General features: G+C 34.6%; 2 protein-coding genes and 1 non-coding gene across 4 annotated transcripts in view; all 3 read left to right on the top strand.

The window, feature by feature from the left end:
* Positions 1-4,688, top strand: part of LOC136812635 (17S U2 SnRNP complex component HTATSF1-like) — a 15,110-nt gene extending 10,422 nt beyond the window's left edge. The window contains exons 11-16 of the mRNA XM_067069164.1: positions 164-208; positions 380-433; positions 608-661; positions 835-888; positions 1,062-1,115; positions 4,611-4,688. Of these exons, the coding sequence (XP_066925265.1) occupies positions 164-208; positions 380-433; positions 608-661; positions 835-888; positions 1,062-1,115; positions 4,611-4,688 (339 nt within the window). The remainder of the gene's footprint in view (positions 1-163; positions 209-379; positions 434-607; positions 662-834; positions 889-1,061; positions 1,116-4,610) is intronic.
* On the top strand, positions 828-21,988 carry LOC136812644 (uncharacterized). 2 transcript variants are annotated; one of them, XM_067069172.1, is made up of 15 exons: positions 828-888; positions 1,062-1,115; positions 4,508-4,574; positions 7,554-7,594; positions 8,274-8,327; positions 8,649-8,708; positions 9,205-9,306; positions 11,829-11,867; positions 12,641-12,706; positions 13,410-13,929; positions 14,170-14,220; positions 14,390-14,452; positions 15,970-16,080; positions 18,443-18,547; positions 19,968-21,988. In XM_067069172.1, the coding sequence occupies exons 6-15, from the start codon at positions 8,679-8,681 to the stop codon at positions 21,626-21,628; spliced, it is 2,748 nt and encodes a 915-aa protein (XP_066925273.1). In that variant the 5' UTR covers positions 828-888; positions 1,062-1,115; positions 4,508-4,574; positions 7,554-7,594; positions 8,274-8,327; positions 8,649-8,678; the 3' UTR covers positions 21,629-21,988. The 2 variants fall into 2 exon arrangements, with proteins under 2 accessions (XP_066925273.1, XP_066925272.1); XM_067069171.1 differs by lacking the exon at positions 4,508-4,574.
* Positions 5,292-5,364, top strand: Trnaa-ugc (transfer RNA alanine (anticodon UGC)). Its single transcript has one exon. It is a non-coding gene; the product is annotated as a tRNA-Ala (tRNA).

Raw genomic sequence — 21,988 nt, 5'->3', positions numbered from 1 at the left:
ATAACTTTTATTTGCGAGTCTGAATATATTGAATCGTTCGTTCCGAAAAATCATACGATATTGGCCTAGATCAATACCAACAAAGTCCCTCACTAACGTTTTTTGTACTATTTTGTCGAGATTTTCTCTATTTTTTACGATACGATTTCTCCTTTTTATGTAGGAACAAAAAGATGAACAAGATGAACTGACAGAGAAAGCTAGTGAGGTAAAATTATAACTTTTATTTGCAAGTCTGTATATATTGATTCGTTCGTTCCGAAAAATTATACGATATTGGCCTAGATCAATACCAACAAAGTCCCTCCTTAACGTTTTTTGTACTATTTTGTCGAAATTTTCTCTATTTTTTACGATGCGATATCTCCTTTATATGTAGGAACAAAAGGACTTTGGATCACAAGATGATGAACCGACAGAAAAAGCTATTGAGGTAAAATTATTACTTTTTTGCAAGTCTGTATAAATATTGATTCGTTCGTTCCGAAAAATTATACGATACTGGCCTAGATCAATACCAACAAAGTCCCTCCTTTTTAACGTTTTTTGTACTATTTTGTCGAAATTTTCTCTATTTTTTACGATGCGATATCTCCTTTATATGTAGGAACAAAAGGACTTTGGATCACAAGATGATGAACCGACAGAAAAAGCTATGGAGGTAAAATTATAACTTTTATTTGCAAGTCTGTATAAATATTGATTCGTTCGTTCCGAAAGATTATACGATACTGGCCTAGATCAATACCAACAAAGTCCCTCCTAAACGTTTTTTGTACTATTTTGTGGAAATTTTCTCTATTTTTTACGATGCGATATCTCATTTATATGTAGGAACAAAAGGACTTTGGATCACAAGATGATGAACCGACAGAAAAAGCTATTGAGGTAAAATTATAACTTTTATTTGCAAGAGTGTATAAATATTGATTCGTTCGTTCCGAAAAATTATACGATACTGGCCTAGATCAATACCAACAAAGTCCCTCCTCAACGTTTTTTGTACTATTTTGTCGAAATTTTCTCTATATTTTACGATGCGATATCTCCTTTATATGTAGGAACAAAAGGACTTTGGATCACAAGATGATGAACCGACAGAAAAAGCTATTGAGGTAAAATTATAACCTTTATTTGCAAGTCTGTATAAATATTGATTCGTTCGGTCCGAAAAATTATATGATACTGGCCTAGATCAATACCAACAAAGTCCCTCCTCAACGTTTTTTGTACTATTTTTTCGAAATTTTCTCTATTTTTCACGAAACAGTATTGTTTTAGAAACAAAAAGACTTCACATAATCATCAACAAAATTCAACGTGAATAGTCAACACAATTCAACACAAGAAATGAAATTACAGAAAAGCCTAACTGCAGTGAGGTAAATTTATAACTTTTGTTTGCGAATCTGTCAGAATCTGTATATATTTATTCGTTCCTTGTGGAAACTTATGCGATACTTGCCTAGATTAATACCAACAAAGCCTTCCCTAACGTTTTTTGTATTAAAGTCTGTTCCAAAATGATTTGCAGCTGAGACAAAAAAGATTGATTGATTGTGTTGAATATTGTTGATGATTGTGTAAAGTCCTTTTGTTCCTAAAACAGGAGATATTGTTTCGAGAAAAAAGAAAAACCGAAAAAATAGTACAAAAAACGACGGGAAGGGACTTCGTTGGTATGGTCTAGGTAAGTATCGTATAAGTTTCCATAAGGAACGAATAAATATATACAGATTCGCATACAAAAGTTATAAATTTACCTCACTACGATTTACTTTTACTGTCAGCTCATTTTCTTGCGATGAACTTGATGTTGCCTTAAGTGGATTAAATTTTGTGTGGACTAAATTTTGTGTGGATTAATTTTCGCGATTTTCGCGATTTTTAGCTGTTTTCGCGAAATTTTGTCCAAGCGAAATATTTAACACCAAAAATTGGCCAAAATCCATAGGAAAATGAAAGAAATCGGGTGAAAAAAAGCCTGGTTCGCGAAATTTTGTCCAAAATTTTTAGATTCTTGACTTGATGAAAAGTCCACGCGAAAATTTATCCACTTAAGGTAGTTGCATTCAGTTGTGTTGTTAATTGCGTAAAGTCTTCTTGTTCCTAACACAGAAGATACCTTAAAGGAAGAAATTTTGGCGGGAATTTTATTTGGCGGGTGGCCGAAAAAGTTTTTTAGAGGGGATTTAATTTGGCCGATGGACGAAAAAACTAAATTTGGCGGGAATTGAATTTGGCGTTTGCTGAAAGATTTATCCTTAAAATGGCGTAAAAACAGCAAAAAAAATGCAGAAACACCTTAAAAGAGATCATGTTTTCAAAAAGTTTAATTTGGTGGGAATTTAATTTGGCGGATTCTGGCCAAATCTGCCAAATCTGCCAAATTTTCTTTCCGCCAAAATTTCTTCCTTTAAGGTATCCTTTCATGAAAAATATAGACGTTTCAAAAAAACAGTCCATTCTAAAATAATTTTCAGTGGAAACAAAAAAGGCTGTAATCTTTGATAAAATTTGAATTGGATACCGTCAACTGCTCCAACTTGGGACGAGTGTGCGCAACGTGGGACTTGTTCATATTTGGCCTGTATTCTCACTTACTGTTACATCTCTTTGACAACGAATTTGTTTTGATAACTCCACCAAGTTTATCAATCATACTTTCTGTCATTACATGTCACTATAACCATAGAATTATTATCAGATAGAATGAATTCGTGCTTTTTTCCTCAAAATGAAGCGTGTCTGTAAGGGGTGAGAATTCAATTGCACATGTGCAATGATATTGTCATTTCTTTGTTCTTATCGTATTTTAATTGCATATTTTCTCATGCTTGATTGGATTCTTTTGAATTCTCAAAAATTATGTACATAATTTGATTATTTTCAACTGGAAATTTCGGGCACTTCGGCCCCCTCAATGCAAATAAGAATTACATATTTGAAATCAGCTCATTTTATAGATTCACCAGTGTTGAAATCTATTTGAAAACGCACATCTAAGAAAAGAAATTCGGGTGTCAAGTTTTCACCTAAATTAGTTATTCTTTCCGTATCGACTAAAATTGATTTTTTAATTTTAGGAGTTTTTAAAATCGATGGAATCACTAAATTTCAGCTCCTAAAATTCCAGATTGTAGGCTAAAATAGATTTGTAAATATCAATCGTTTTCCAAAACTAGAAATTTCGTAACTGAGAAAAAAATACTGTGCAAACATACCCTTATAAAGAGATTTCTATCCACGCATCAGATTTTGAGAAACTGTTTTTACGACCAATAATCACTTTTATCAAAGGAAATCTGAATAGATGATGAAGTAGCTAAAGTGAGATATTATTCTATCTGATAACAATTCACTGCTATAACTTTCACTGATAACGCGCCCTTTTTAACTTTTGTTTTCATTTAAAATGACCGGACACCGAATGGAGAATTAAAGAACGCCCGCCGCCTAACCGCCTACTGCCAGATTAGATTAACAAATAGCGAGTGTGTAACTTGCCGCGCGAGTGACGTCAAACGCTCACATTCACGCGTGTTCCACTACGGATTTTTTTTCATATTTCGATTTAAAAGCCTACTCGGTGCAATAGAGAAATCGTGTATTTTTTAAGACGCGGTTCATTAAAATCAAATTAAATGACTTTGGAGGTTCGGTGAAATGGTGGTGGAATGGCCGCCCCATGTTGCGTAAGATATTCCCAAGTTGGAGCAGTTGACGGTATCTATTTTGTGCTCGTTGTAAAGATATTAATGAGTGAAAAGAAAAATTTGAAAAGTTTTATTATTGTTGCCTTTGAGAAATAAAATTCATTTTGTCTGAAGCAGTATTTAATTCAACAAATACTCCTAAAGTACGATTTAGGAGATAACTCTTCTCATACCTCTGAAACATGGAACATGACTTCTTAGCATTTTTTGAGTTGGAAATAGCTTGAGAGAAAATAATTTCTGTTTCTTATCTAGACACCCATAATCGAGCCTTTCAGTTTGTATTATAAAGATGTCTAAAAGCAGCCAGATCTTTATTCAGAAACCTGAGAAAAGATATTGTTTCGGAGAAAACATTATCCTATGGAAAGTATACCCCCTGCCACAAAATATCTTAAATTACCTAAATCTCCTGTTGATTTTCTGAAAGTCCTTTCGTTTTGCTAGAAAAAGACTTCTTTTGAATCCAGGGCTGACAAAAGTTTTCAAAAAAGTCTCACGGAAAAGTTATCTCCGGTACATGAAAGCTTGACTCTAAAGAAAGATTTTTAGGAAAAGTAATTTTTAGCGAGAATAAAATTTTTCGACTAAGGTTTTCCGAATATTTCGTAGAATTAATTAAAGTGCCTTCCCTTAAAGTATGTTTAGGGAAAATCGAGCGACAAAAGATTTTTATAGTGTTTATAAGCAAATTTTTATAAAATTAGAAGTGTACTTTTCAGATTTAAAGGATCGTTAAAGGAAGGTTTCGTAAGATAATTTCAGAGTGTATTCACTTATCATTTCTCTAGTGTTATGAAGTTCCTGGAGTCAGCAGTGAGAGAACTAATAGCAGCAAGATAGATGTTAATTTTCAATGTAGGTTTTTATTGGGCTTTCGTTTTTGTCCCATAGAGGAGAGGGTTTTTCCAATTTTTGAGGTCGTGTGATTCTTTAGTCAAACCACTTGTTATGTCTGAAAGTGCTAACTAAATTCAAACGAAAGCTACCTGAAAGCAAAACCAATCATATTAAGAAGGAACCAATGCACAGAGTATAGGTGATTTCCCTACCTAAATCAGAATAATAACCCCTAAAGAAGGCAGTGTTTTTCATCTAAGAACAGCTGTCTTGTCCATTTTTTTGGGGTGCAGAGACTAGGAAAATTACTTAAAAGGGAATCTAGAGGGCCAGTCACTCCCCCCATATTTGAGTTAATAAATTAAATCCTCAAGTCAAGCTGGACGGAATGTTTTTGAAATATCTAAGAATACTCCCATAGTATCCATAGATGGATTAAGGAATCAAACCCTGGAGAATGGATGAAGTCAAACCCTGAGAAGATGTCATTCGTTATGAGCAACTGCCGAGAGAGGCTGTCATATATTTGTCCAAAAACCACACCAAAGTGTCCGGATAAAATGACACCTATGTTACAGTGGAATCTGTTTAAAGCGGACACCATTGGTGCCAAAAAAGTGCCCGCCTTATAGAGGTGTCCGTTTTCTAGGGAAAAGGTCTCAAAAGTCTCAGTTCAATATTTTTCCAAAAATAAAGCTGGTGATGTTCCAAATATACGACGTCTTATTGTGTTCAGGTTTCGTAGTGTAGTGGTTATCACGTCTGCTTTGCACGCAGAAGGTCCTCGGTTCAAACCCGAGCGGAACCATTTATTATAGAATTAGAAATGATAATTAAAAGAATAATTAGTCCAATTAAAGTTGGAGAAAATGCAAGGGTTTGAAAATGATTGGTTTCCATTTAGTAGCCATTTTTCATGTGTTAATATTGAATTTTGGCAGGGGAATGAACTTTGAAAATATCAAGCTTGTTGGTGTTGGTAAGGGCATTGATGTGCCCACACGAGAACATTGAAAGAGCGTTAGAAACTGTACGTGAATAAGTTGAAAATTGCACAAATTAAAAATTGAAACCAGAAATGACTTCAATATCATATCTTCGCTTTACAAAGAGATTTTTGTGGGGAAAATGTCATTTGCTGATGCGGGAAAAAGTGTCCGTTTTATAAGTGTCCGTCTTGTAGATGATCTATTATGAGAGTTTGACCTAAAAACATTCCGTTCCAAAGAAAAGTGTCCGTCTTAAAGAGGTGTCTGCTTTATACCATGTCCACTTTAGACAGATTCCACAGATTGTATTTTGATTTTCTTACCGCTCAGGTTTCCCGAAATGTATAACAAGTACTTTTGACTAAAGAGTCACACAATCTTACAAACTGCCCCCCCCTAACAGTAGTAATTTTAAATTCGGGGTAAACTCAATGATGTCCTAAAGCCCGAAGGGCGAAATGTCGTGCTTGTGCTGAAAAGTGTGTAGAAGTTAGATAGGAAATCCTATCTAAGTCACGTGACATTATAATACAATTTCAGCAGTTGACCAATCAAAAGCTTTTAGGAAACAATAGATGAAATATTTTTTCCGATATTCACTTTTTTTTTTGCTTGGAAGAGCTTCAAGCACTCCATCCAGCCCTTCGGGCTTTAGGACATCATTGGGTAAACTCGTCTCATCTTCGTGTAACTGAAATCTAAAATTTATTCAGCTTTTTCCTTATTAAGTGAATGGAAATTTGCTTTGTTTTTTTCTTAAATTTGAATAAAGATACAGTCGACGCTCGTTATCTTGAATCACCAAGGGACCTAGGTAAAAGTTTGACATGATAATGTCAATTTCATGATAATTCATGAAAATTAACCTTTAAAACCAATAAAGTATAAGCCCGAAGGGCTAGAATCGAATCTCCTTGGTCGGATTTGAAGCCAACAAATCCTACCAAAGTTGCGCGGCCTTGAACGGCTCGCCTGGTTTTTACACAAATGAAAGATTGAAACTAAAATTTACCGCTAAATTTTGAAAAAAATATCAATCGTAAACAAAGGAATTGCTAGATTCGATCTGTCGTCAAAAATACGGCGCATTTTTTAAGGCTTCACTTTTTCTTGCCTGAGAAAGGTTAGAGATTCTACTCTAGCCCTTCGGGCTTTAAACTCAATGTTTAAAACTACCCAGGGGGAGTTCAAGATAATAGGTGGGTTTACATCTACAAGGGAGAATCGATTAAGGCTGCCTTTGTCAATTACAATTCAGAACATAAACGAAACAAAAGCTCAAAATAACTTTTACGAATTCTTTTATAAATATAATCGATCTTTCCCTCGTTATTGCCATTAATCCCCTTTTCTGGCACTTCAAATCAAACAAAGTACGAAACAAAGAGAAAGATGACATTTTCGATATTTTAAAGTGTGTGCACGTTTTCTATTCAGTTTTTTCAATACGTTATAAAATTTGCAAGTTTTGTCGTAGCCTTGGCCTGTAGTATTACTCAAAGGACATTCCCTATTCTGTCTATCGCTGTGGAATATAGACAATAGAAAGCACATGAAAATTGTGATTAAAATTATTCCCTTGTGAACAAATGCCAAATTACAAATGCCAGTTGGTCTAAGCGCAGCCTATAAAAATGATCTTTCTTTCTGATCTAGCTTTACTATGCAGCATGAAATGTACAGACGGTTGAATATAGAAAAGCCATATTCGCATTCTGTAATAAAATTTAAACCAATCAGAAATCTTAGGACTCAATTATGACTTACAAAGGAAACGTGATGGAATAAAAAGAAATCGTGCTATTACTATTGTATTCCTTAATCGATTCTCCCCTAGATGTAAACCCACCCAATGAAAGTTTGAGATAATGAGCATCGTAACAAGATACGTACACGTTTTTTTATAAGAGTGTAATTCATAAGAATACTCATAATTTTAAGATAAGAAATTGAGGGAAAATGTTGTATCATGGATTCATTAATTTCATTTATAATTACTCTTATTTAGCGAGTGATGGCTTGAACCCTTTGGGAAAAATAAACAGTGAGGTAAACACTTTCGTCTTCGACTTCTAGATACACCCCTATATATATATATGATCATACAACCCTGGTATAAATGACCATTTATCCCTGTATAAGTGACCATACACCCCTGTATAATGATCGTACACCCCTATATATATGATCATACATCCCTGTATAAATGACCATTTATCCCTGTATAAGTGACCATACACCCATGTATAAATGACCATACATCCCTGTATAAGTGGCCATACACCCTGTATAAGTGACCATACATCCCTGTATAATGATCATACATCCCTGTATAAGTAACCATACACCCTTGTATAAGTGAACATACACCCCTGTATAAGTGACCATACACCCATGTATAAGTGACCATACACCCCTGTTAGTTAGTTACTAATCTGGTCGAAGCGTGAATTCTTTGCTGCCACAAGAGCACAGTGAGCCGAAGAAGCCTACATAGCTTTACGCAAGAGCGTAGCTTCAAAATTTTGCTATTTTGTTACCCACAAGCATATTTCCGTTCTTAGTCTTGTCCGTCAGGTTTTCTTTTCTTGGCTGGAAAACGCTATTAAAAAAATGATGTAAAGTCTAGAAAATACAAACCCTATACATAGTTGAGAGAAGAGGTGTTTTCTTAGGTCCTTAGAAAGTCAACTCAGTTTTTTTGCAGCAGTAAGTTTAATATTTTTAGGGTGCTGGATCTGTCTACCAGTACTTGCAAAATTTTGCAGAAGACGTTATCAAGGTAAGAATAGATTTTTCTCGCAATGTTTGATATTAATGATATTATGAAAAGTGATCGTACACTGTCTGCTCTCCAAAAATTTGTTTTCTTTTTGTCACCTTTTAATAATCATTTGGAATACAAAAACGAGCCAAGTTACTGCACATCAAAATGTGGATGAGGCTCTTTCCGTATTTCTTCAAGTGGAGTTAACAAATTTTAGAGCAAAAATAATAAAATAATGGAAATTGTTCATCACTGTTATTTTGATTCAAAATTAGTAGTTTTTTTGCGATGTGTGGGAGAATTGGATTTAAGAAATATTTTTTACTCCAACTGTAGAATGCATCTAACCCAAGTTATGTTGCTGAGATGACCAACAAAGTAGGAATAAAGATAGAAGTAAGCGTTTTTGGTAGTGGTGAATATGTACCAAACTTTTAGTATGTTACCTAATATTTTGATGTGATACTTCAGTCGGATTAACTTTCGCGAGATTAAATTTCGCGATATCGCGAATTTTTGCCATTTTCGCGAAATTAAACTCGCGAAAACGCGTGAGATTCCAGACTAGCGAAATTAAATCCACCACAAAATTATTAAAATCGCATTTTAGGTATAGAAACCAGTCCAAAGTCTTCATTTGTGGCAAAAATGGCTAATTTTGAGCTGTTTTCAGACTTATTTGCAAAATTATATCCACGTGAAATTTTTCAAAACTCTGATTCGCGAAATTAAATCCAGAAAATTTCACGATTTTTTTATCTCGCAAAATTTAATTCGCGAAATTTAATCTGATTAAAGTAACTTAGTTTGAATGGAACCTTAGAAAATACGAATTTAGAGTTTCCAAACTGCTGTGTGTGATGACAACTAATACTGTCTTTTTCTCACTTAGGCTGACTTCTTGGCTGAAATAGCACGTCAATCGATCAATCAATTTCCAGATAAGACTGGTTTAGCTATAAACGATGACAAAGCTGCTTGCAATGTAGCAATGGTGAGTTCTTTCCCTTTATTAGATTCAGTGCTATAATCATGAAAATTGGTACAGATGTTCTTTTTATCAAACTTCACAAAAGAAAAGAAAAGTTAATGACGTATTTCAAAATATGATGACGTCAGCACAAAATTTCCACTTGTCGCAAAAAAGGGTGAAAACTGTGGTTTACAAAAAATGACCTCACAGTCGAACGGAAAAAGATATTTAAGTTCTGTTTTCAGATTTTGTATTGGTAATACAGTTGACGCTCTCTAATTCGATCTTCAAGGGGAATTTGATTTTCATCAAATAAGGGAGCCTATCGAATAATGGAGCGTCGTTTATGAGAGTTTCTTATTGACGGGGACTTTAAATTTCATCGAATAAGGGAGCCTATCGAATATAAGAACGTCGAATTAGAGAGCGTCAACTGTAGATAGTTCTTTAACATAATTTCCGGTTTTTTTAATTTCCGAGGAAAATTTACTGTTAGAATCTATGCTGAATATGAATAAAATTTTCGAAAATTGATAACGTCATTTCTGATGACGTCATCATTTATGAGAATTTTTTGTTTGAGTTTAAGAATAAAATTATCAATATCTATCATCTCTGGAAATTTGAAGTTGATTGGATAATTCGTTCAAAAGTTATAAGCATTTAAATTTTTTTAGAATTTTAAGGATTTTAGCTGGGTTTTTGTGGTCTATTTCACAATAAATCCATAAAACCAAAACTAAAAATCCTATGATCATGAAAATGTGCACCCCCCCCCCTCTTTATAGGATTTCATTAAAAGTCAGAAAGTTCAGGTCAATCTAAAAAAATTCGCTGAGATATGGAGAAACGAAAAGCGGCATGGTAGATTCTAAAAAAAAGATATAATCCTTTTTGGCAGGTAATTGAGGGAGGGTCTAATAACAGTGGGTGTTCAACATTTCAGGAAAAGTATGATAAACAGGAGGGTGTTGATGATGAAAATGAGTGGGCTTTTTGTAAAATTAAGTAAACGGGAGGAAGTCAGTAACAAAAGGGGAGGGGTAAGTTTGATTTGATTTGATATAGGGGATGCGTATCGTCTAAATTTGTTTCGTCCCAGCAAACCCCCTTATATGCTTTATATGTATGTGTTTTTTTTGGTATGCTTATAGGATAACAATGATAGCTTCATTTTTCTTTTTTCAATGAATGAGAAGTAGTATAAGATTGATAGAAAAACATATATTTCTTTGATTTTAATGAGGCAAAGTAAAAGTTATGTAAATTCATAAAAATTTGGTTCCCAATACGAACCCACGGACCCAAGAATTATTGAGACGATACGCATCCCTTATGACAAGACTTACAGCTCACTCTATCTGATTCTAGCTCGAAGGGTGAATCTCATTTGGTAGAATTGTAGAGAGATTGAACGACGTTTTACTAAGGCTTTTCTATGAAGGGGAATAATAATTAGCCCGGGGATGCTTAGGCAAAAATTGGTACTCTTTTTTAATCAGCATACGGGAAAATCGGGTAGAGGCTCATATGCTTAGAAAAATTTCATTTTCAGCCTTAATTTATACTTATTTATATGTTTAGGCCTTTACATAGACCATGTAAGGCGAACTTCAAGCAAAACTTCGATTTTTTAATTAAAGTATTGGCATGGTTGGGGCAAAAATAGGTGATCTGCAGTTAAAAATATTCAAAAGTGACATTCCTATAGGGTCGGTTACCAAATTTTATGTTAGTGATATTCTTAGCATATTCTTAATTTTTTTACCAATTTCATCCTGAATATTCTTAAAAAGTATAATCTTATAAAAAAGCGTGCACCCATTTAAAAGCAGGTTTTCTCTTTAACAGGAAATCTAGACATTAAGAAAGTCCAATTTAGGAAAAAATTAGGAAAATTAATATTTAGCTGATATTAATATCTCTGCTAGGTTTAAGAATTGACTTTTATCTTATCACGACTTTCATATGTTTTGTCTTTTATTGGGATGAATGACCTTTCGAAAAGATTTTCAATTGTCTTCAACTTTAATACAATAATGACCGGTTTTAGTGAGGGAATAATACTAATACAATAATTACCGGTTAGTGAGGGCTGGTACTGAGAAATATTGCACGAGGTCAAGTAACGACTGAGCTTGCGAGGTTGTTACGTTGACCGAGGGCAATATTTTCAGTACAGCCCGAAAAAACCGGTCATTATTGTATTTGTTAACCTTTTCCTTCAGCTTCAATTAATTTTTAGCGCTTTATCCAGGAAAAATAGCGAAATAAAGCGAAAAAAAAGCGAAAAGAGATAAAGAATTGTTATAATTTCTGACGTCAGAAATAATAAATGATAGAAATGATGTCAACGCATTGTTCATTTTTCTTTGAAAAAGTGACGTCACAATGAATTTTCTTAACGACGGGCAACTCTAGTCAGTGTAGGCCCGTCGTCATGCGAAAAGAACCAATTGCATTGCGCAAAAAGCCCACTTCGAAAAAGTAACCGGTTAACAATAAAGATATATTCTATTTGCGTATTAATTTATATCATTTAGAATGACAACGAGGTTGCATGTTGCAGTAAAACATTGGAGGTAAAATTTTCTTCATATTTTCACAAAGTTTTTCATGGGAATTTTAATAATTTTAGAAACCTTTAGAAACTGTTCTCAGCTTTACGATAAAAATTCCAAATGTATCTCTTTTTTGGGCTAAACATGTAAAATATTCAAAAAGGATTTGCTAATTCAGCCTAAAATGTTCTTGATGTTTTAGCCTCTAAATCTTACACTTTAAAAGGATTACATTTCGCGAGATTAAATTTCGGGTTTTCGCGACTTTTCTGTTTGAGGTATCCTTATATACTTTTCTCTTAATAAAATGATACTTGCAGCTTTTTTATGTTGGTTTCTTTTCTTCTTAAATAGTCGGGATTTCCCTGACTGTAATAGTTCACGGGGACTATTATTATTAACTTACCCTGACTACAAGAAAAAGTTAGGAAGTTTTCAAAATTAGTCTTTACCCGAAATTTTGGGCCAAAACATTCCAAAAGTTGACTAAAAGGAGCCAATCAAAAGACATCAAAATAAATGGTCGTAGATAAAAATAATAAAAGGGCCAATTAGGAGCTAGAACCTTTATTATTTATTTCTGTTGAAGGAGGCTTTTCGGCAGACTTATCCTAGATAGCATTTTCCTAGATAGCATTTTTTTTGCTTTTTCACTTATGCTATAAAATGCTCTCAAGGCCTTTTTTCTTTTAACCTGGACGTCTGATAGGTGAAAGTCTTTGATGCAATTTTGGCGGTAAACAAAACATTAAGCATTAACTCTAAATGGGATTATTTTGATGTCTTTCTAACAGAATAATGATGACACTTTCACCGTTGATACTAAGAATCGAACACAAAAACCTAAAAAATCTAAAACTGTAAGTATTTGCATTGTTTTCTTTTTTTAAATTAATGTGTCACAACCCCCTGTTTTATTTTTAGCAAGTAGTAAGGCTCTATTCACTCGCTTTCCTGTTACTCGGTACGTGAGCTCAAAATAGGTGATCAAAGCGTTTGTAGTCTCATCTCCCATGCCAAATCTCGCTTAAAATATTAGCCTAAAATACCATCAATACACAAAAGATCACCATTCATTAAACTATAAAACCTGAACTCCACCAGCGGTTTCGGCCGCTGAAAGCTGATTTTATGACAGAAGCTGGGTTTCGTCCGCTAACTAAGGTCTCGCAACTTCATGGCTAGCTGGGCTTCAGCCGCTAAACAAATATTTGCACCGACTTTATTTGCACTTCTTTTGTCGATATCTAACATCAATTTGACACATCTAACTCGTGAACATAAGTATTCTCACACCCAAAATTGTAAGGGAAAATTACACCGAAAAAAAGTCCAGAAAATTAAGAAAAAAAGATTCAAATCAGCATGATTAAAATAAACAATATCCTTTTTGGAAATTTTGAATTTTGTTTTAGAAGTTAAACTTAAAAATAATCTACGAATTTTAATTTTTCCGTATTCTTGGAACATATCTCGGCATCAGTCTTTTTAGAACCGAACGCGATAATGAGATATCATTCCATCGGTCGTTAAAGGGTTGATTTATTTTTTGTTCTTTTATAGCTAAAGTGTAAGACCGTCAAATGTCCTTTTTGTGGAATCGAGCAAACCAATCTTAAAGGCCATGCGATGAGGAAGCATGGTTTGACCGAAGAAAATGCGCTTGGTCTGAAAAGCCAGTATAATCTTCACAAGAAGCGTGCCTTGAAAAGAGACGAAGATCGAGTTACAAAACGACGTAAGATAGTGAGAAGAGTGTGTCCATTGACAGGTTGTTCAAAAGCACCTGTAAGGCTAGATAACCACCTCAGAGCAACCCACGGTATTGAAGACGACATATATTTCAACCGTCTGATGAGGAAAGCTAAGCCAGTCGAACAATATAGAGAAACAAGTGAAGAATCGTCAGCAGCGGAGAGTGAATCAGAACCTGAGTCAGAATACTTAACTTTCAAAAAAATTATATCTGGAGAGAAAAGTTACCTGGAAAAATTTGAGAATGGGGATCCAATCGATTCGGAGGACTCGGAAGATGATGATTGGCTCGTTGAATATACCCACAGATGGGCTAATAAAAAGGAAGGTAATATCAGTTTATTATCTTTTTTAAAATCTCATTAAACATTAGGAAAGAAGGTTGTGTTGTAATCCATCGAGCCAGAAATATAAACCCAGACATTCATTTTTCTGTGTCAGATGGTGACTCCACGACAGGATAAATTACTAATGGCTATGTTATTGCTTATATATTGTCAGTTGTAGAAAACTCCGCCCTTTTATGAGGATTTCACATACATTTAAGTTGTATGTTTCTCTCTTTTAGAAAGGCAAAAAAAGAGAGTGAATGACGACAAACACTTGGCTGGTCTACACGGTAATTGTCATTTTCGACCGACTTAAATTGACTGTTAAATTCCCTGCTACCATCTATTGAAGTTTCTTCAATATCTTATCCCCTCAAATCCTTTTCCATCCATTCAGAAAATTATTTTTCTACGCTGCTTTTAGGGTTACTTTAAAAGCAAATTTTATTCTTATTTAAGATCCATTGAGATCAAACGATGACACTGAAGTACGTGAATCACTCAATCAAATTGATAAAATTGGTAAGTGTTCATTACGAATTTCCTACACATTACTTATGGTTCGTACATGCAGGGCTCAAGTTTTGATAGCTTGATACAGAAAAACTCTTTAATATTTTTTGATGTAATAGACCTTATCGGAGTTTTTTATTTTTCTAAAAAAGTGATGCATTGTGGGATTGTTTCGAGTGTGTTACAATAGAATTCCCTCGAGGAATTCCTAAGAGATTTCTATTGTAATACACTCGAAACAGTCCCACAATGCATCGCTTTTTTAGAAAAATAAAAAACTCCGATAAGGTCTATTAATGGTCTCAGCCCATTAAAGGGGCCCCCGACTGTTGGTAGCTTGGAATTTCTGCATGCAAAATTCAAAAATGTTACTTCACACAGTCATATTTTATACCAGCCGGTACCCGGCGTCGCACGCCGGTTAAGCTGTAGCTGAACGGACTAAAAGCCCTTTGGATGTTGAAGCTGGCTTAAAAAAAACGATCAAATGAAAAAAAAGATATCTTCAAAGTTTGACTCTAACCCTCCCCCGGAAATCTTTTCTCGCTTCGCTCGCATTAAATACGCCGTCCAGTTTTCGATAATTTGAGAAAATGTCATGGTTAAAGAGGAGTTAAATGTAGAAATGACAATTCTTTAGGAAACAGCGGAAAAGCCACAAAGAATAGTGCAACTTTGTTTTTATCAGATTTAAAAAGATAAATAAGTCAATTCTAAATTGCTTTTTTTAAACCCTTGTCATAACTTTTCGAATTTAAACATGTAAAATGACGTACACAGTTTTTAACAGTATTTCTGTTTTAGTTTTTTCTATAAATTAAGAAACTTGTTTTGTTTTGAAAAGAATTCGAATGTCTCTTTAATAAATACGATCGTTATATAAATTTGAAAACATTTCAAACAAAAGAAAAGATAAAAACAGGATCGGGAAAAGCTGGGCAAAAATTAAAATTACTAAATGTAGATGGGCCTTAAATTTCAAAACAAAGGCTGAATAAAGTCTAAACCAGGCTCTATCCGATCTGTCAATCAAAACAATCTTATCGAGAACAAAACATTGCTTGCGAAATCTTTTAATAAAACGAATCCAATAAAACAAATTTGTGGAACAAGAGACTAAAAGTCATAATTCCAAAACACAAACAAAGCGAAAACGAAAGTGGTGACACACAGACACACAAAGCACCACTATTAATATATAGATATAGATACCACAATACTAAAGCTTCACTTAACCCAGCCGGCACACAACGTCAAAACAACGTTCATGTGACATTCATAGCGTCCAAATAACGTTATTTGAACGTTAAAACAACGTTGTGTGTCAGCTGGGAAGTCCTTACTTTTTTGGTTTGTGGAAAACGGCCTTTTCACTGCTGTACACGAGATTCTAATTTCAATCTTAAAATCGCGAGATTTTAAAGTCTTGTAATTCAGAATTTATAATGAATTGATCTCACAACTTCTGGATCTTAGTGTTCACTGTTCGACTGTCGATATTGTTCATCTTGAATTTTCATTTTTAGAACGTCAAAAAAGAATCGCAGACGCACCTTCCGATCTTGATATCACTTTGTCTGATTTTTCTGATGATGATGATGAGGAGGAGGAAAATAATGATGACAAAATTAAGAAGAGTAAGTTTCTAGAACAAAACGCTTATTTCTTCGATATTCGATATTTTGCATTCTGGTTTTTTCTGGTAATAATAAACAAAGAATGTTTCATATGCAATGAATAGTTCAAATTCATTTGTGGTGTGTGGGAATACACCGTTTAGGAGTCTCGCCTCCTCCACTGTGTTCCACCGTGAAAACGGTAGGTAAAAATGCGCACTTTAGTACTGTGGAAGGTTAGAGGAATGTTAACATTGTCAATTTGTTTGCTTTCCTTTAAAAAGAACGACTTATATATTTGAACATGATATCAATGATAATTTTATGATTCTCTCCTGAAAATTTCACAAAAATTCATCAAGAGGAAAAGAAGTTATGATTAAAAGGAATTCTTTCCCTACCGTTTTTCTGCTGAGTTTCCTTATGAAAACCAAATTTTTACCTACCGTTTTTTTACGCTCTCCCCTGTAGTTTTCCGCGATCACTAAAATCAAAACAATGGAAAATTGTTTGGACGCGTGCGCAGTCGAGACTACTTAACGGTGTATTAGCTCAAAAAAGGCCCTAACCTCCAAAAATGTACTGCGTGGTGGAAATTTGACTGTGAAGTATCCACAAAAAAATCGGAACAATTTTGAACCCTTTTTGGGCCAATTTCCCATGACTTCATTTTACAATACAAAAAAATCCAGAACATGATTTTCAAAAAGATTTCAAGAACAAATTTAAACTGGTTTATTGGAAAGAATTAAACGATTAGATGACGACTTGTAAACTTTAGTTCATTGGGGCCCCAGAAATGGCTTCAAAACCCCCAACATCAGCAATTTTTGTCGATTATGTAATTGATTGTCTCAGCCCATTAAAAATTGGAGAAGTTTTCATCACCCCATCATGTTCTGGATAATTTTTACACCCCATTTAATGTTTTCAATATTTTTAAATCTCATTCCACTGGTCTTAAAACTCACACTCGGGTGCAGAGACAGAGGTGGTGCTCCATAATTTCTGGCCCCTCATTCAAAAGCCTCTAAAAGGTGGACACCTCTTATTATTAGTGGACACCAACCAATTTCTGCTAAAAGTTCTACAATAACGTTTTTTTTCTTTGGTTGCTGCTTAAATCAGAAATGACAAAAACTCAGAAGTTTTTTTCCTTCTTCTAAAAGTCTAAAAATGACACTTTGCTTATCCCATGAGCCTACCGGACAAATTATACGGTTTTGAAGTCATTAACTATGGTACTGTAGCTTTAGAAATGATCGATCGCATATTCTAACTTCCGATCAATTTTTTATACTTGACCCGCATCAGGATTTGTTAAGAAAAGCAATTTTGAAAACAAAATTTCTGGAAAACATTTTCAGGGCGTGTTCACAGAGAAAAAAATTAGGCAATCTCGGCAATTTTTATCAATTTTAATGTAATGCTATTGAGGCCCACGTACCCACTTTAAACCTCTGCTGTACACAACACTTGCCAGTAAGGGAGTTTTTGATGAAATAGGTACACACACGAAATTCATTTTCTCTTCTTTACTGTTCTCCACTTTCTTGATCAAATTTTGAAATATGAATTACAATTGCATTTTAATATCTTTCCAACGATAACAAAGTTTTGATTATCATACGGAAAATAATCCAAAAGTTATGGTAATAATAAAAATACTTAAAAGGACACTTTTTTCAAACAGACTGTTGGTAGCTTGGAATTTTTGCATGCAAAATTCAAAAATGTTACTTCACACAGTCATATTTTTTATACCACAATACACGCTTTTTTTTTTATAAGAATACCTTTTATAAGAATATTAGGGTGAAAATTGGCCAAATCGTAATAATACCCTAAGAATACCCTCCAGGGTGAGTTTTAGTCAATTGATAAGAATAAGACTGACATTTTTCAGAAAATGGTAAAACAAAAGTGATCTCTGTTACACAACTGAACATCAAACGATTTTTATAACATCTGAAACAAACACATGCCAGAACGAGAGAGTTGAGATTTTTCACTGTGACTTTTAAAACACGAAGGACTTTGATAATAAAACCACCCGTGCGTTATATTTGTTTTGGCAGTGCTGCAAATGAGGATTCAGTTAAATATGCAGCTGATATTTTTTTTAGAATTACTCACATAAGCTGTCCAGGAAAGAAATTTTTCTCTGAAATAATAAGAATACGTTAAGAATATTTCACCCTCAATTTTGGCAATTTCTTAAGAATACTTGACCCTCAGTCAAAGTACACTATTCTTATAAAAAAAAAGTGTGTACTAAAGCTTCACCTAAGTCCTTACTTTCTTGGTTTGTGGAAAACGGCCTTATCACTGCTGTACACGAGATTCTAATTTTAATCTTAAAATCTTGAATTTTCATTTTTAGAACGTCAAAAAAGAATCGCAGACGCACCTTCTGATCTGGATATAATTTTGTCTGATTCTTCTGATGATGATAAGGAAGAAAATAATGATGACAAAATTGAGAAGAGTAAGTTTCTAGAACAAAACGGTTATTTCTTTGATATTCGATATTTTGCATTCTGCTTTTTTCTGGTAATTCTTGAGACCTTAAGAGATCTATGTACCAGATTTCAACTTCATATTATTATTAATAGGTTAAACCCTAACTCCCACAAACTATTACTTAGTTAAATAGACCAGCGGCCGAGGTAGTGAATTGTGTCACTTCGTAGGGCACCCCTTAGATCAGGGTAAATTTTGGATGTTATGCTCCTAATAGGGTGTAAAATTGACAAAAAAAAATGCCCTTCGAATCTCTTGCAGTTTTCGAGTGAATCGATTTTTAGTTAACCCTTTACTAACCGTTTTTCAAAGTCTGAAAATCAAATATTTAAGGCTACCAACGGATTCAGCGTGAAAAGTAGATAAAGAAAATGGGGTTATTTGTTAAGTTTGAGAAATGGCATTTTTAAGGTGAAAAATCGACGTTTTTGTTTTCCGATGACGTCAGCATTTTTCTTGGAGCATTTTCAGAAAAAACCATTCCCACAGCTGGATAGCCCTGAATTATTAGTATCCAAAAATTGTATGGTTTGTCATTTTTCGATATCTAGATCTCGAGATATTTTAGTTTAAATATTGAAAAGTATCGATATTTTTTGCTGAGTCAGCAGTTTTTCAGCATATTTACCCACCTTAAAAATGAAATATCTCGAGATTAGAACATCGAAAGTTAACAAACCATACCATTTTCGGATGCTACTAATTCAGGGCTATCCAGCTGTGGGAATGACTTTTTCTGAAAATGCTCCCAGAAAAATGCTGACGTCGTCGGAAAACGCCAAAAACGTCGATTTTTCGCCTTTAAAATGCCATTTCTCGGCACCAGGTGGTCGAAACTTAACAAAAAACCCCATTTTCTTTATCTACTTTTTACGCTGAAGCCGTTGGTAGCCTTAGATATTTGATTTTCAGACTTTGAAAAACGGTTAGTAAAGGGGGACCCTTGCTAAGTTATATCGATTCACTCGAAAACTGCAGGAGATTCGAAGGGTAATTTTTTTTGTCAATTCTACACCCTATTAGGAGCATAATATCAAAAATTTGCCCTGATCTAAGGGGTGCCCTACAAAAACCATTTTAAGGCTTTTTCTGAATCTCGGACGCTGGTCTAAAACAAAATATTTTATCTACCGTGTCAGTCCTTTTTACGGCGGCCCTAATTGAACGCCGGCCCTTATTACGCCACAGCTCAATGTTTTTCATTTTTAGCCCTCCCCTCATTTAATTCAGACCCCTAACGGCCCTTATTACGTCAGCAACGGAAAAGCTAATGCCCATAAGGGCCGGCGTAAAAAGGGCCGATAAGGTATTTAAAGTTTTGTACAATATTTCGACGGATACATTGTAAAAAAGTTTAAATTTATATACATGATTGTGTATTTTAGATTCTACAGAAGATGAAATTGACGATGCGTTTTTCGAGGATGACGAAGATGTTGATTATGATGCAAAGCTTGTTATGGTGCCTTGGAAAAAATCTGTTTTCGACGAATTCAAGTCCTGGCTACAAAGTCCAGATGGTGGTGGCAAGAAAAAGCGACAGGCAGAACAACACGCGAGTCAAACCATAGTCATTTTGAAGGGATCTAGTGAAGGCTCCTTTGAATATAAATTTCTGTTCGACAGAAAGGCCATTCGAGACAAATGGCTGAATAACTTTGATAACAATCGTGCCGCGGGGACTGTCAAATCCTACCTTTATTCCCTAAGATTCTTCTACAAGTATATTGAAACGGATCACCCAAAGTCGCTTGTCCAGTTTGAACATCGGTGCACGGAAATGAAGAACATAATGGATTCATGGATCAGCCATTACCGTAAAAAACAGAAAGAGCGACAATGGGTGAATGAATTGAAACAGCTGGAAGAAATGATAACTGCTGCTGACTTAAAGGCCTTTGATGCATCTTCACAAGTCCTTGAAAGTAAGGCTATCCTCAAATCGGCAATAAGGCGGGAAAACGTGTCAATGAAAGCTTTTGTTTCAGCCAGGGACTACCTTTTAACGTCCATGTGTCTCGACAATGCTTCACGCACTGGGGCTTTAGCGAACATGACGCTCCAAGAGTTTAAAAATGGTAAAATACAAGATGACACTTACATTGTGAATGTTGTTGATCACAAAACACTTGATACATCTGGACCAGCCAACATCGTGCTCGAATTGAATTTATACAAGGAGTCTAAATACTATCTAAAATACTTTAGAAATAGCCTTGAAGACATTGAGAGGAAAAAAACTTCACCCTTTTTTGTCAGCTGGAACGGAAATAAAATGAGTTCGAGTATGGTGACAGGACAAATCAAATCATACTGGGGAAAGTCTGTCGGTCACACCGAGAAAAAACCTACGTTTCACGGAACAAAGGTGCGCAAATATGCTGTCACCAAAACGTACGAAGAGAAGCCGGAAATGAAAAAAGATCTAGCAATGTTAATGTTACATACTGAAAAAACAGCTGCGAAATCATACTTTCTCCAAGAAAAAAACAAAAACGCGGCGGTTACTTCAAAGAAATTACACGATCTAATGAGATCTGTAAATGTTGATGAAAATGAAGCTGAAGAAGAAGTTATCAAAAAACACTTTTCAAATTGCTTTGAGACCGGAAAAGTAACACTGTCTATCATACGATCATCTCGTGAAAATTTGAAATGCTGCACCGATTTAACCGACATTCAGCTTCGCAACAAAGTCATTTACATGATGCAAAAAGCAACAAAAGCAACAAAAGCAGAATTTAGCAGCAGTGACAGTGGCACCGAAAGTGAATGTTCCGAGAAAAGTTTGGACGACAAAGAAACATTCGACTCCCCAACTGATTCCAAAAGGCAGCGTGCTGAGTTCTCAACGAGTGAAAATGATCTCATTGAAAAATTCTTCAACAAATTGATCCAAGGAACCGGTACGATTAGAAAAGGTCATATCAAAAACAAATGCAATTCCATTCCAGAATTAAATGAACTACTAGAAAAGTTTGGAGATTACAAGTTAACAGAGAAGATCAGAAGTGAAAGGAAAAAATTTATTAAGAATAATCAATAAGGTTCTCATATATGTATCGATATTTCTCACGGCTAACGTAACGCTAAGAAAATCGTCGATTTTCTGGGTTGATTTAATTCTAATTTTTCTAACAGATGAACCAGATATTTTTTTATTTTCTTAAATTCTCTAGTTACTCATAGTTTTATCGCCTTTTTTCAATGGTCTTTACACAACTTCGATTCGCGTTAATAGCATTTCCAGTAATGTTTGTGTACAATCTATAATTGGTTTTATTATTATCATTATTTTGTCATCACTTTCCCTGTGCATTTTAGGAGTGGGTTCGGTTAGGCGAAAGTAAAAAAATGTAGTGTTTCCGGAATGCGGGTGAAAGGGAAAAAGCTCTGATGTGGCCGG

The sequence above is a fragment of the Clytia hemisphaerica genome, unplaced genomic scaffold (assembly GCF_902728285.1).
Source record: "Clytia hemisphaerica strain Z4C2 unplaced genomic scaffold, Clytia hemisphaerica genome assembly, whole genome shotgun sequence".
Lineage (NCBI taxonomy): Eukaryota > Metazoa > Cnidaria > Hydrozoa > Leptothecata > Clytiidae > Clytia > Clytia hemisphaerica.
This window is presented reverse-complemented; position numbering and strand designations above follow the sequence as displayed.